Source organism: Haematobia irritans, chromosome 1 (assembly GCF_050003625.1).
Source record: "Haematobia irritans isolate KBUSLIRL chromosome 1, ASM5000362v1, whole genome shotgun sequence".
Classification (NCBI taxonomy): domain Eukaryota; kingdom Metazoa; phylum Arthropoda; class Insecta; order Diptera; family Muscidae; genus Haematobia; species Haematobia irritans.
In genome coordinates, this window is record NC_134397.1 from 160,700,977 (window position 1) to 160,716,540 (window position 15,564).

Here is a 15,564-nt window from a genome sequence, read left to right on the forward strand (position 1 = left end):
AAATTTTTATATGAAAAACTTCTTTTGCCCATATCTCCTTAAATATGCGTCCTAGAGCGAAAAGGACTTTAATTCGTGACCTCCCCCAAAAAATGGAAAAATCCACCCAAAACCTAAAAAAATTGACATTTTTATATGAAAAACTTCTTTTGCCCATATCTCCTTAAATATGCGTCCTAGAGCGAAAAGGACTTTAATTCGTGACCAGCCCCAAAAAATTGAAAAATCCACCCAAAACCAAAAAAAATTGAAATTTTTATACGAAAAACTTCTTTTGCCCATATCTCCTTAAATATGCGTCCTAGAGCGAAAAGGACTTTAATTCGTGACCACCCCAAAAAATTGAAAAATCCACCCAAAACCTAAAAAAATTGAAATTTTTATACGAAAAACTTCTTTTGCCCATATCTCCATAAATATGCGTCCTAGAGCGAAAAGGACTTTAATTCGTGACCACCCCCAAAAAGTTGAAAAATCCAACCAAAACCTAAAAAAATTGAAATTTTTATATGAAAAACTTCTTTTGCCCATATCACCTAAACTAAGCGTCCTAGAGCGAAAAGGACTTTAATTCGTGACCACCCCCAAAAAATTGAAAAATCCAACCAAAACCTAAAAAAATTGAAATTTTTATATGAAAAACTTATTTTGCCCATATCTCCTTAAATATGCGCCCTAGAGCGAAAAGGACTTTAATTCGTGACCACCCCCAAAAAATTGAAAAATCGACTCAAAACCTAAAAAATTTAAATTTTTATATGAAAAACTTCTTTTGCCCATATCTCCTAAACTAAGCGACCTAGAGCGAAAAGGACTTTAATTCGTGACCACCCCCAAAAAGTTGGAAAATCCACTCAAAACCTAAAAAAATTGAAATTTTTATATGAAAAACTTCTTTTGCGCATATCTCCTAAACTAAGCGTCCTAGAGCGAAAAGGACTTTAATTCGTGACCACCCCCAAAAAATTGAAAAATCCACCCAAAACCTAAAAAAATTTAAATTTTTATATGAAAAACTTCTTTTGCCCATATCTCCTTAAATATGCGTCATAGAGCGAAAAGGACTTTAATTCGTGACCACCCCCAAAAAGTTGAAAAATCCAACCAAAACCTAAAAAAATTGAAATTTTTATATGAAAAACTTCTTTCGCCCATATCTCCTAAACTAAGCGTCCTAGAGCGAAAAGGACTTTAATTCGTGACCACCCCCAAAAAATTGAAAAATCCACCCAAAACCTAAAAAAATTTAAATTTTTATATGAAAAACTTCTTTTGCCCATATCTCCTAAACTAAGCGACCTAGAGCGAAAAGGACTTTAATTCGTGACCTCCCCCAAAAATTGAAAAATCCACCCAAAACCTAAAAAAATTGATATTTTTATATGAAAAACTTCTTTTGCCCATATCTCCTTAAATACGAGTCCTAAAGCGAAGAGGACTTTAATTCGTGACCTCCCCCAAAAAGTTGAAAAATCCACCCAAACCCTAAAAAAATTGAAATTTTTATATGAAAAACTTCTTTTGCCCATATCTCCTTAAATATGCGTCCTAGAGCGAAAAGGACTTTAAGTCGTGACCACCCCCAAAAAGTTGCAAAATTCACCCAAAACCTGAAAAAATTGAAATTTTTATATGAAAAACTTCTTTTGCCCATATCTCCTAAACTAAGCGTCCTAGAGCGAAAAGGACTTTAATTCGTGACCACCCCCAAAAAATTGAAAAATCCACCCAAAACCTAAAAAAATTGAAATTTTTATATGAAAAACTTCTTTTGCCCATATCTCCTTAAATATGCGTCCTAGAGCGAAAAGGACTTTAATTCGTGGCCACCCCCAAAATGTTGAAAAATCCAACCAAAACCTAAAAAAAATTGAAATTTTTATATGAAAAACTTCTTTTGCCCATATCTCCTAAACTAAGCGTCCTAGAGCGAAAAGGACTTTAATTCGTGACCACCCCCAAAAAATTGAAAAATCAACCCAAAACCTTAAAAAATTGAAATTTTTATATGAAAAACTTCTTTTGCCCATATCTCCTTAAATATGCTTCCTAGAGCAAAAAGGACTTTAATTCGTGACCTCCCAAAAAATTGAAAAATCCACTCAAAACCTAAAAAAATTGAAATTTTTATACGAAAAACTTCTTTTGCCCATATCTCCTTAAATACGAGTCCTAGAGCGAAGAGGACTTTAATTCGTGACCTCCCCAAAAAAAAATTGAAAAATCCACCCAAAACCTAAAAAAATTGAAATTTTTATATGAAAAACTTCTTTTGCCCATATCTCCTTAAATATGCGTCCTATAGCGAAGAGGACTTTAATTCGTGACCTCCCCCAAAAAAAAAAATTGAAAAATCCACCCAAAACCTAAAAAAATTGAAATTTTTATATGAAAAACTTCTTTTGCCCATATCTCCTAGAGCGAAAAGGACTTTAATTCGTGACCTCCCCCAAAAAATTGAAAAATCCACCCAAAACCTAAAAAAATTTAAATTTTTACATGAAAAACTTCTTTTGCCCATTGTTTACTGCAATTAAAACCTTTTTTGAATATTTTATTTAATTTTGGTAAACTTTCTAAATTAGTTTTCATAATTTTATAATTTCCAATTTTGCGTTTAATTGTTATGAATTTTGTAATTTTATGCATTTTGTAATTTTATGAATTTGTAATTTTATGAATTTGTAATTTTATGGATTTTTGTATATATTCGATACTATTAAGAATTTTATGAATTTGAATCACTCTGTATCTGCAAATTATCCACTATAATATAGTCTTTCTCCTTCTATTGTCGGACAGATGTTAAATGTGGCGGTCTCTTTTTACTCAGTTTTTACTCAATTTTATAGTCCAGCGAGTTGACCTGTCAAATAACGACATAGATTGAGATCTCTTTTTAGTCTCAGCAGTTAACCAAACCACATCGTCCCCCTGCTACATTAAAATAAAACCAATACATATGTAAGTTGATTCTGAAAAGGAGCATTTTTTATATTTTTTTGGTTGCACAAAAAGGTAATATCCCACAATCCCGTGGCTCAAATCTTTCCCCCACATTCCAGTGGACTTGTTGGTCTGTGTTTCATCACAGATTTTATATAAAATCGATTTAGAATCAAGTGTCACCTCGGACACTGTAATTTGCAATAAACCTGGTAATATATTTGCCAGATATTGCGACATTCACTCAAATTTAAGTCATTTATAAAACTGTCTAAGTTTATATTCACAAAGGGTTTAAATTCCCCAAAACCCTTAACATGATCCATTCGAGCCTTCCTAGTGATCTGGCAACCTAAGCTTCCCAAAAAATTGCAACGCAGTCATGTTTGACAACTCTTGTTAAACACGTTTTATCATTACTGTAAATCGCAATTTAAGCCAGTGAGAATAGTGAAGGAATAATATTTTTGATATTTACGTGTTAATATTAAAGAAAAAATAAGAAACTCGTTCTAAGAGTCAAACGATATCTAAAGTGTTTCTTTCACAAACTCAGTTTTTTTGTTCCAACAAAGTGAATAAAATTTTTTGATTTTATTTATATATCTGTGACTTGATTTGGACATTTAAGTGTAAAAGTGCATGGGGGACAACAAATATTTGATATAATCGTTTACTGTTGTCCCGCCAAAATCTCTTGCTACAAAATTTTAACTGTTCTCAATTTCCAAAACAAAATCATTCATCTCAAGAACCCCCTCACAAATCTACAGAGCAGTACATTTTATTAAACGTAAGTCTCACATTTTTTAACATAAATTCACAAAAAACTACAGTCCACATATATTTCTCTACATATCAATTTTTACTTGATAACATTAATATATATATACAACAACTCCATTTGGTTTTCGATTTTTTCAATGACAAATCTGTGTCTTTAAAACTATCGAACCAATAATTAATGTTATTAACAAGTCAAGTGTTATACTCCCTCTCGCCATTAACATAAAAAAAAATCACAACAGCGATTTGTGAAAACGAAATAAACAGAAAAGAGTGAGCAAGTTTATCGGTTTGGTTTGTGAACTCGCTAATGTTATGTACAAAATATTACTCTCACTATAAATTAATTTATTGAAATATCTCATACACAAGAATACAAGCGATAGAAGAAAACATATTTTTAACACAAAAAATCATAACAGCGATTTTATCAAACATAATTACAGAAACACATAAAATATCTTTCATATTTATAATTCATTAACATTTGCAAACTGGGAACAGTTGTTTCCAAAGTGAAATTACAACTGGGAACAGTTAAGTCAATTTGTTTGCAACACAGTGGTTTGTGAAGGACAAATTTCACTCGAAATACGAATTAAAAAAAAAAATATATATACTTGTTGGATATTTTTTATATGTATTTTATTACATATTTACAATTTTTATATTTTGAAAATATATATATTTTATATGGACATCGACCACAAACGATGGTTTTAAGAAATTTTGTTGAAAACTGAGTCCCCTTTCTCGTAAACGAATTTTTTTTTTAAACATTTGTGATTGAATTTTTATTAATCTATTTTATTACAAGTTTTAATCACATTTTATTGATTTTTATATTTTTGAAAAAAATATATATACGAACATCGTTCACAATCGATGGTTTTTTTTTTCGAAAACTGAAACCTGTTTTTTCGAAAGCTGAAACCTGTTTCTCAAAAACGTTTTTTCACGATTTTTTGATTTACGTTTTACTCATTTCCATTTTATCATATATTTATGAATTCTCGTGTTTTTGGAAAAATATACATAATATATGGAAATCGTTAATAATCGATGATTTTTGTCCATTGTTGAAAATTGAAACCTTTTTCTCAAAACCCGTTTTTTTTATCATTTTTTGGTTCACGTTTGTTATGAAAATATTGTTTTTATACAAATAAAAAGCCAATATTATTCTCCGAAATTTCGTTTGTCTCCATTTCAAATCACTATTGGATTTGAGTTATTGGGAAATATATTTTGGTTTTCATACATTTTACGCCATCGATATGAGTGAATTCATATTCGATTCCGACAATTTGGTCACATTCTGTGCAAATTTCGGCGATATCAGGGCAGAAGATCTATCTGACTCACGCCTTGAGATAGCTCTTCAAGAACTTGATGAAAGATGGGCTGCACTTCAAAAATCGTACAAACAACTCTGTTTAAGTACGGATCCGAAAACTGAACAGGGAATATTAGAATCTTCCAGGGAAAAATATTCCAAATGTACACACGATTTTCTGTCATGTAAATCTAAGATTTTAGACGCCCAAAAGGCCCTTATAACTCCTTCCACCACTTTGATTGAAAACCAAGTATCAAGCTCAATTCCTTGTCTGAAAGTGCCACCTTGTGACACAGAAATTTTTTATGGAAGTTATGAAGAATGGCCCTCATTCAGGGATATGTTCTCCGCGGTTTATGGAGAACATCCCAAGCTCTCTGCAGTACAGAAATTGTACCACCTCAGGCTAAAAACTAGAGGACAAGCTGCGCTCATTGTTAAAAAATATAGGCTATGCGGAGAAAACTTTTCGCTGGCCTGGGAAGCGTTAAGATCTCGATACGAGAATAGACGCATTTTGGTCGATAACCAATTAAAGGTTCTCCTCAATTTAAAACCTATTTCGTCCGAGAGCAGCGAAGCTCTTCAGGACATTCAAGCCACGATAAATGATTGTCTTGCTGCTTTAAAAGCCCAGCAAATTTCTACATCGGATTGGGATCCAATCCTCGTATATGTGTGCTCTACAAAACTTCCCCATGAAACCCTTTCATTGTGGGAACAATCTTTAAAATCTCACAGAGATCTTCCAAGCTGGAAGCAAATGGACACGTTTCTGTCTAACCGATACGAAGTAGTAGAAAGGCTCAACAGCATTCAGGGTGTCAAATCGACATCTCGTAAAAGACCTGAGTCAGATGTCCATGCCTTTAACACTGAAAGCCAATCAAACTTCCCTTGCAAAATGTGTCAGATGAGTCACCCCCTCAAAAATTGCCAGCAATTTCTCAATATGAATGCTCAAGCTCGTAGCAATTTTGTACGTGATAATAAAATCTGTTTGAATTGCCTCTCTTATACTCATGTGCGTAACGAGTGTAAAAGCAAATTTCTTTGCACAACATGCAACAAAAATCACCACACACTTTTGCATTTTTCTAATACCAACAGTAAATCATCTCCACCTAAACCTCCATCCAATTCCACAGCCACAGTAAATATAAATCAGACAATTGAACAACCATCAACTTCAGACCAAACTATCACTCGCACTTCAGCTCATTATGTCTCGAACAATAACCATCTCTCAGAAAATACTCTTTTGCCAACAGCAATCGTGTCCATTACCCACAATGGAGACACATTCAGCGCTCGCGCATTCCTTGACCAAGGTTCTGAAAAAACCTTTATTTCTAGACGTTTACAGCAACGTTTATCGCTTCCAACAGAACCGAAGAGTTTTGAAATTCGAGGTATGGGCGGTAATGTCGTAGCGCATTCCAATTCTCTGTGTCACCTCACATTATATTCTCCAAACCATGACCATACTCTCGTCGTTCAAGCGATTGTTGTGCCTAAAATAACGAGATTATTGCCGAATTTTGTGGTATCAAAATCTGATTATGATTTGAGTGAAATTTCTCATTTGAATCTGGCAGATCCAAATTTTTACTCTCCCGGTCCTGTAGATTTGTTGATCGGTAGCAACATCATCCCAAAATTACTTTTAGATGGTGTAAAAAAATTGTCAAATTCCCTTTTGGCACAAGCCACCATATTCGGCTGGATTATAAGTGGACCCCTTGAAACTCGAAAATCTTCGACATTTTCCATTGGAGCCACTGAAACTTCCGAAGACCCATTGTTGAAACAACTTAGATTGTTTTGGGAACAGGAAGAAATCGCTACCCAAAAAACTATATCCGACGACGATGAGTATTGTGAATCCTTTTTCACACAAACAACGACTCGTAATTCTAGTGGACGCTATATTGTCAAACTCCCTTTTAAATCGGAATACCCACGAAATCTTCCATTGGGTCCTTCTCGTCCTATTGCATTAATACAATTCATACGATTGGAACAGTCTCTCAAACGAAATCCTGAATTGGCGAATTCGTACCAAAACATATTAAAAGAGTACATATCCCTTGGCCATATGGAAGAAGTATCTTCAAAAGAGATGATAGAAAATGGCGTTTTTAATTCATACTACCTCCCCCACCATGCTGTGCTGAAGCCCGACAGCCGCAGCACAAAAGTAAGGGTGGTTTTTAATGCCTCCAGGCGAACATATTCAGGAAATTCACTCAATGATACATTGAATGTTGGTCCATCCCTTCAATTAGATCTCTCGACTTTAATTTTGAATTGGCGTTTGTACAAATACGTATTTTCCGGCGACATCGAAAAGATGTACCGCCAAATACTGGTACACCCCACTGACACCAATTTCCAAAGGATTCTTTTCCGACCAGATCCTACAAGTCCTATCAAGGACTATGCTCTTAAAACCGTAACATTCGGTGTTAATTCAGCCCCATTTTTAGCAATAAGAACTTTATTGCAGTTGGCTTACGATTCAGCGGAAACCCATCCCGCAGCATCTCGAATTCTTCAAAAGGAAATTTATGTTGACGATATCCTCTCTGGAGGACATGACATAAATTCTGCTATTGACTCCCTCTATCAATTAAGAGCCCTACTCAATTCAGCGGGCTTTCCTTTAAAAAAGATTACCTCAAATACCCCTGAGGTATTAAATTCTGTCCCAAAGGATTGTCTATTAGATTCAAATTTTCTCAAATTCAATGAGACCAGCTCTGCGAAAACACTGGGCATTCAATGGAACGCTCTCACTGATCAGTTTTCTTACCAAATTGATGTAATTTCTCCCTCTGAGCAAATAACCAAAAGACAAATATTGTCCGCTGCATCAAAACTTTTTGACCCTGCTGGATGGATTTCCCCAATCATTGTCCAAGCAAAATTGATTTTACAGCAGCTATGGTTAGAGGGAACAGACTGGGATGAAAATGTAAAGCCCTCGTCATTGTTAAAATGGAACCAATTCGTTCAAGATTTATCCCAGTTACCACATATCAAAATTCCTCGATATATTTACTTTTCCCCTCAAGTGCAAACTCAAATACATGGCTTCTGTGACGCCTCACAGAAGGCATATTGTGCTACCATTTATTTACGTTTTAATAATCAAAATTCAGTCCAGTGTAATCTTCTTGTGTCAAAAACTAAAGTTGCCCCGATAGATCCAATAAGTCTTCCAAGATTGGAACTTTGCGGAGCCCTTCTCCTCTCCAAATTGGCAAAACAAATCATCTCATCACTCCCAATTCATAGTAATGATTTATTTCTTTGGTGCGATTCTACCATTGTATTGGGGTGGTTGGAAAAACCACCAAGTACATGGAAAACTTATGTGGCGAACAGGACCGCAGAAATTATTCGTAATGTTGGCAATTGCTCCTGGCGACATGTCCGTTCCTCTGACAATCCAGCTGATTTGGGGTCACGAGGGTGCAGCTCACTAGATCTAGTAAATAACCCCTTATGGTGGCATGGTCCCATGTGGCTACTAAACCCCCCCGAGGAGTGGCCAAAGTCCACAATATCGTTTGAAAATCCCCCCGAAATGAAAAAAGTTATTGTGTTCCACAATTTTAATGAGGAATTTGAAATATTAGATCGATTTTCAAAATGGGACAAGGCGATTCGTGTTATTTGTTATATTTTCAGATTTCTCTCAAAATTATCAAAAAGTTTCAACTACCCCCACGTTGAAACCCACAAAATTTCTTCCCAAGAATTTAATTTCGTCAAAATAAGGCTAATTTCTTTAACACAAAGACATTATTATGCACAAGAGTACCACTCATTAAAAAATTTGAAAAATGTTAACAAGAAAAGTTCCCTTTTTTCCCTACATCCTTTTATTGATGAAAACTACATTATACGGGTCAATGGACGATTAGTAAATGCAGATCTTTCATATAATGAAAAATACCCAATTATTCTGCCTGTTCAATCTAAATTTTCTCAATTATTTATATCATTTATACATGATCTTCTCATGCATGCAGAACACTCTCTCATGATAAGAACAATAAGGCAAGAATATTATATTTCACGGCTGCGATCTAATATCAAAAAATGCATACGAAATTGTAAGACTTGTATTATATACAAGCAAAAGACGCAGTCTCAAATTATGGCTGCTCTCCCAACAGAACGAAGCTCTTTCTCCTTGCCGTTCAATATCACAGGTTTAGATTTCGCGGGTCCCTTTTCTATAAAGACCTCGATAATTCGTCAAGCAGCATATCACAAAGGATATGTCTGCATATTTGTCTGCTTTAGTACGAAAGCTTTGCATCTCGAATTATGTTCTGACCTATCCTCCAATTCCTTTTTGGCAGCCTTCACCAGGTTTGTTGGCCGAAGGGGTCTTCCCAAACAACTCTTTTCCGATAATGGTACCAACTTCATTGGTGCCGAAAAAAAAACTACGAAATGACTTCTTACAATTTATACAATCGTCTTCTAAGGACATTACTGAAAAATATGCATCCCACGGTTTTAATTGGTCCTTTATTCCTCCAAATGCCCCCCATATGGGAGGAATCTGGGAGGCAGGAGTCAAGTCATTTAAAACCCATTTTCGCAAAGTGTCACAAAATTACAAATACACGTTCGAAGAGTTCTCTACACTACTTGTGCGTATAGAAGCTGTCTTGAACTCTCGGCCACTATCTCCCATGACCGATGACCCCCATGAAATATTGGCCTTAACCCCTGGCCACTTCCTCAGAGGTGCCCCATTAATAGCTTTTCCGGAATCTCCTTTGGAAGAGATCACATTTGTCGACAGATGGGACAAGCTCAAATGTCTACAACATCAATTCGCTCGTCGATGGAAAGACGAGTATTTGAAGGAGCTCCATCGGCGACATAAGTGGCAAAATGAGAACGAAGATGTGACTGTTGGACAGCTAGTCGTTGTTAAGGATGAATTGCTTCCTCCTTGTGAGTGGCGGTTAGGCCGAATTAAACGAATATATCCAGGGAAAGACGGCCACGTTAGAGTGGCGGATATTCGCACAAAATTGGGCATAATAACCAGGGCTATTACAAAACTATGCATACTCCCCTCCGAGCCACCCTCCTCGAAAAAGTAATGTATTTTTTTTTCTCGTACATTCAAAAAAAAAAAAACCCTTTCTCGTATATAAAAACAATTCCTTTGTATAATGAAATACCTTAAAATCTCCTTTCACCATCTCAACCAAAAAGCTCCTTTACAGAATCAGTCGCCATATCTTACAATATATTTCTATCAACTCACACAAAAACCAAATATTGCTTTTATAGGGCTCCTAGAAATTCTAATATTCACCAGTGTCTCATTTGCCGTAAGTATCATCCCATAAAATATTGCAGAAAATTTTTGGCAATGAGCATTAAGGACAGACGGCGAGCAGTACGACAACATGGATATTGTATGAATTGTCTGGCCAGATCCCACGACGCATCAGGTTGCACATCTCCCGATTTATGTCAGGTCTGCGGTCATGCACATAATACGCTTCTCCATCTTCCCATTGCTGCAAGAATTCAGCCAAGACCATCGAACCGAAATGAAACGCAAAATCATGCTCGTCCTCGTAGGCCCAAAAATCAACAGAATTCTGAACAACGACAAACATCAACCAATTCTCATCAGCAACGGCTACAAAAACGACGAAATCAAACACATCCACGTAAATATCCTACCAACCCACAAAGATGTATTAGAATCGCAATACGAGCATTGGAATGCCTCGAAAACACTCTTTGATGACCACTTTTCTTTTGGCCAATATTGGCCAAGAGGGGCAGGATGTTTACTGCAATTAAAACCTTTTTTGAATATTTTATTTAATTTTGGTAAACTTTCTAAATTAGTTTTCATAATTTTATAATTTCCAATTTTGCGTTTAATTGTTATGAATTTTGTAATTTTATGCATTTTGTAATTTTATGAATTTGTAATTTTATGAATTTGTAATTTTATGGATTTTTGTATATATTCGATACTATTAAGAATTTTATGAATTTGAATCACTCTGTATCTGCAAATTATCCACTATAATATAGTCTTTCTCCTTCTATTGTCGGACAGATGTTAAATGTGGCGGTCTCTTTTTACTCAGTTTTTACTCAATTTTATAGTCCAGCGAGTTGACCTGTCAAATAACGACATAGATTGAGATCTCTTTTTAGTCTCAGCAGTTAACCAAACCACATCGTCCCCCTGCTACATTAAAATAAAACCAATACATATGTAAGTTGATTCTGAAAAGGAGCATTTTTTATATTTTTTTGGTTGCACAAAAAGGTAATATCCCACAATCCCGTGGCTCAAATCTTTCCCCCACATTCCAGTGGACTTGTTGGTCTGTGTTTCATCACAGATTTTATATAAAATCGATTTAGAATCAAGTGTCACCTCGGACACTGTAATTTGCAATAAACCTGGTAATATATTTGCCAGATATTGCGACATTCACTCAAATTTAAGTCATTTATAAAACTGTCTAAGTTTATATTCACAAAGGGTTTAAATTCCCCAAAACCCTTAACACCCATATCTCCTAAACTAAGCGTCCTAGAGCGAAAAGGACTTTAATTCGTGACCACCCCCAAAAAATTGAAAAATCAACCCAAAACCTTAAAAAATTGAAATTTTTATATGAAAAACTTCTTTTGCCCATATCTCCTTAAATATGCTTCCTAGAGCAAAAAGGACTTTAATTCGTGACCTCCCAAAAAAATTGAAAAATCCACTCAAAACCTAAAAAAATTGAAATTTTTATACGAAAAACTTCTTTTGCCCATATCTCCTTAAATACGAGTCCTAGAGCGAAGAGGACTTTAATTCGTGACCTCCCCAAAAAAAAATTGAAAAATCCACCCAAACCCTAAAAAAATTGAAATTTTTATATGAAAAACTTCTTTTGCCCATATCTCCTTAAATATGCTTCCTAGAGCAAAAAGGACTTTAATTCGTGACCACCCCCAAAAAGTTGAAAAATCCACCCAAAACCTAAAAAAATTGAAATTTTTATATGAAAAACTTCTTTTGCCCATATCTCCTTAAATATGCTTCCTAGAGCAAAATGGACTTTAATTCGTGACCACCCCCAAAAAATTGAAAAATCCACCCAAAACCTAAAAAAATTGAAATTTTTATATGAAAAACTTCTTTTGCCCATATCTCCTTAAATATGCTTCCTAGAGCAAAAAGGACTTTAATTCGTGACCACCCCCAAAAAGTTGAAAAATCCACCCAAAACCTAAAAAAATTGAAATTTTTATATGAAAAACTTCTTTTGCCCATATCTCCTTAAATATGCTTCCCAGAGCAAAAAGGACTTTAATTCGTGACCACCCCCAAAAAATTGAAAAATCCACCCAAAACCTAAAAAAATTGAAATTTTTATATGAAAAACTTCTTTTGCCCATATCTCCTTAAATATGCTTCCTAGAGCGAAAAGGACTTTAATTCGTGACCACCCCCAAAAAATTGAAAAATCCACCCAAACCCTAAAAAAATTGAAATTTTTATATGAAAAACTTCTTTTGCCCATATCTCCTTAAATATGCGTCCTAGAGCAAAAAGGACTTTAATTCGTGACCACCCCCAAAAAGTTGAAAAATCCACCCAAAACCTAAAAATATTGAAATTTTTATATGAAAAACTTCTTTTGCCCATATCTCCTTAAATATGCGTCCTAGAGCGAAAAGGACTTTAATTCGTGACCTCCCCCAAAAAATTGAAAAATCCACCCAAAACCTAAAAAAATTGAAATTTTTATATGAAAAACTTCTTTTGCCCATATCTCCTTAAATATGCGTCCTAGAGCGAAAAGGACTTTAATTCGTGACCTCCCCCAAAAAATGGAAAAATCCACCCAAAACCTAAAAAAATTGACATTTTTATATGAAAAACTTCTTTTGCCCATATCTCCTTAAATATGCGTCCTAGAGCGAAAAGGACTTTAATTCGTGACCAGCCCCAAAAAATTGAAAAATCCACCCAAAACCAAAAAAAATTGAAATTTTTATACGAAAAACTTCTTTTGCCCATATCTCCTTAAATATGCGTCCTAGAGCGAAAAGGACTTTAATTCGTGACCACCCCAAAAAATTGAAAAATCCACCCAAAACCTAAAAAAATTGAAATTTTTATACGAAAAACTTCTTTTGCCCATATCTCCATAAATATGCGTCCTAGAGCGAAAAGGACTTTAATTCGTGACCACCCCCAAAAAATTGAAAAATCGACTCAAAACCTAAAAAATTTAAATTTTTATATGAAAAACTTCTTTTGCCCATATCTCCTAAACTAAGCGACCTAGAGCGAAAAGGACTTTAATTCGTGACCACCCCCAAAAAGTTGGAAAATCCACTCAAAACCTAAAAAAATTGAAATTTTTATATGAAAAACTTCTTTTGCGCATATCTCCTAAACTAAGCGTCCTAGAGCGAAAAGGACTTTAATTCGTGACCACCCCCAAAAAATTGAAAAATCCACCCAAAACCTAAAAAAATTTAAATTTTTATATGAAAAACTTCTTTTGCCCATATCTCCTTAAATATGCGTCCTAGAGCGAAAAGGACTTTAATTCGTGACCACCCCCAAAAAGTTGAAAAATCCAACCAAAACCTAAAAAAATTGAAATTTTTATATGAAAAACTTCTTTCGCCCATATCTCCTAAACTAAGCGTCCTAGAGCGAAAAGGACTTTAATTCGTGACCACCCCCAAAAAATTGAAAAATCCACCCAAAACCTAAAAAAATTTAAATTTTTATATGAAAAACTTCTTTTGCCCATATCTCCTAAACTAAGCGACCTAGAGCGAAAAGGACTTTAATTCGTGACCTCCCCCAAAAATTGAAAAATCCACCCAAAACCTAAAAAAATTGAAATTTTTATATGAAAAACTTCTTTTGCCCATATCTCCTTAAATACGAGTCCTAAAGCGAAGAGGACTTTAATTCGTGACCTCCCCCAAAAAGTTGAAAAATCCACCCAAACCCTAAAAAAATTGAAATTTTTATATGAAAAACTTCTTTTGCCCATATCTCCTTAAATATGCGTCCTAGAGCGAAAAGGACTTTAAGTCGTGACCACCCCCAAAAAGTTGCAAAATTCACCCAAAACCTGAAAAAAATTGAAATTTTTATATGAAAAACTTCTTTTGCCCATATCTCCTAAACTAAGCGTCCTAGAGCGAAAAGGACTTTAATTCGTGACCACCCCCAAAAAATTGAAAAATCCACCCAAAACCTAAAAAAATTGAAATTTTTATATGAAAAACTTCTTTTGCCCATATCTCCTTAAATATGCGTCCTAGAGCGAAAAGGACTTTAATTCGTGGCCACCCCCAAAAAGTTGAAAAATCCAACCAAAACCTAAAAAAAATTGAAATTTTTATATGAAAAACTTCTTTTGCCCATATCTCCTAAACTAAGCGTCCTAGAGCGAAAAGGACTTTAATTCGTGACCACCCCCAAAAAATTGAAAAATCCAACCAAAACCTAAAAAAATTGAAATTTTTATATGAAAAACTTCTTTTTCCCATATCTCCTAAACTAAGCGTCCTAGAGCGAAAAGGACTTTAATTCGTGACCACCCCCAACAAATTGAAAAATCCACCCAAAACCTAAAAAAATTGAAATTTTTATATGAAAAATTTCTTTTGCCCATATCTCCTAAACTAAGCGACCTAGAGCGAAAAGGACTTTAATTCGTGACCTCCCCCAAAAAGTTGAAAAATCCAACCAAAACCTAAAAAAATTTAAATTTTTATATGAAAAACTTCTTTTGCCCATATCTCCTAAACTAATCCTCCTAGAGCGAAAAGGACTTTAATTCGTGACCACCCCCAAAAAGTTGAAAAATCCAACCAAAACCTAAAAAAATTGAAATTTTTATATGAAAAACTTCTTTTGCCCATATCTCCTTAAATATGCGTCCTAGAGCGAAAAGGACTTTAATTCGTGACCTCCCCCAAAAAATTGAAAAATCCAACCAAAACCTAAAAAAATTGAAATTTTTATATGAAAAACTTCTTTTGCCCATATCTCCTTAAATATGCGTCCTAGAGCGAAAAGGACTTTAATTCGTGACCACCCCCAAAAAGTTGAAAAATCCAACCAAAACCTAAAAAATTGAAATTTTATATGAAAAACTTCTTTTGCCCATATCTCCTTAAATATGCGTCCTATAGCGAAGAGGACTTTAATTCGTGACCTCCCCCAAAAAGTTGAAAAATCCACCCAAACCCTAAAAAAATTGAAATTTTTATATGAAAAACTTCTTTTGCCCATATCTCCTTAAATATGCGTCCTAGAGCGAAAAGGACTTTAATTCGTGACCACCCCCAAAAAATTGAAAAATCCACCCAAAACCTAAAAAAATTGAAATTTTTATATGAAAAACTTCTTTTGCCCATATCTCCTTAAATATGCGTCCTAGAGCGAAAAGGAC

The 15,564-nt window shown here is 34.6% G+C and overlaps 1 protein-coding gene across 1 annotated transcript; it reads left to right on the forward strand.

Annotated features, from left to right (window-relative positions):
• The first annotated feature begins 5,009 nt into the window (after positions 1 to 5,009).
• LOC142232883 (uncharacterized) lies at positions 5,010 to 10,865 on the forward strand. The gene is made up of 3 exons (XM_075303593.1): positions 5,010 to 8,672; positions 9,448 to 10,064; positions 10,400 to 10,865. Exons 1-3 carry the CDS (start codon positions 5,010 to 5,012, stop codon positions 10,863 to 10,865), a joined length of 4,746 nt encoding a protein of 1,581 aa, XP_075159708.1.
• Positions 10,866 to 15,564: the final 4,699 nt, after the last annotated feature.

Coding starts and splice junctions, on each gene's coding strand:
- LOC142232883 (XM_075303593.1), top strand. CDS start 5,010: ATGAGTGAATTCATATTCGATTCCGACAATTTGGTCACATTCTGTGCA. Junction 8,673..9,447: donor ATCCCCCCGAAATGAAAAAA/GTTATTGTGTTC, acceptor CCTTTTTGGCAG/CCTTCACCAGGTTTGTTGGC. Junction 10,065..10,399: donor CTTCCTCCTTGTGAGTGGCG/GTTAGGCCGAAT, acceptor TTGCTTTTATAG/GGCTCCTAGAAATTCTAATA.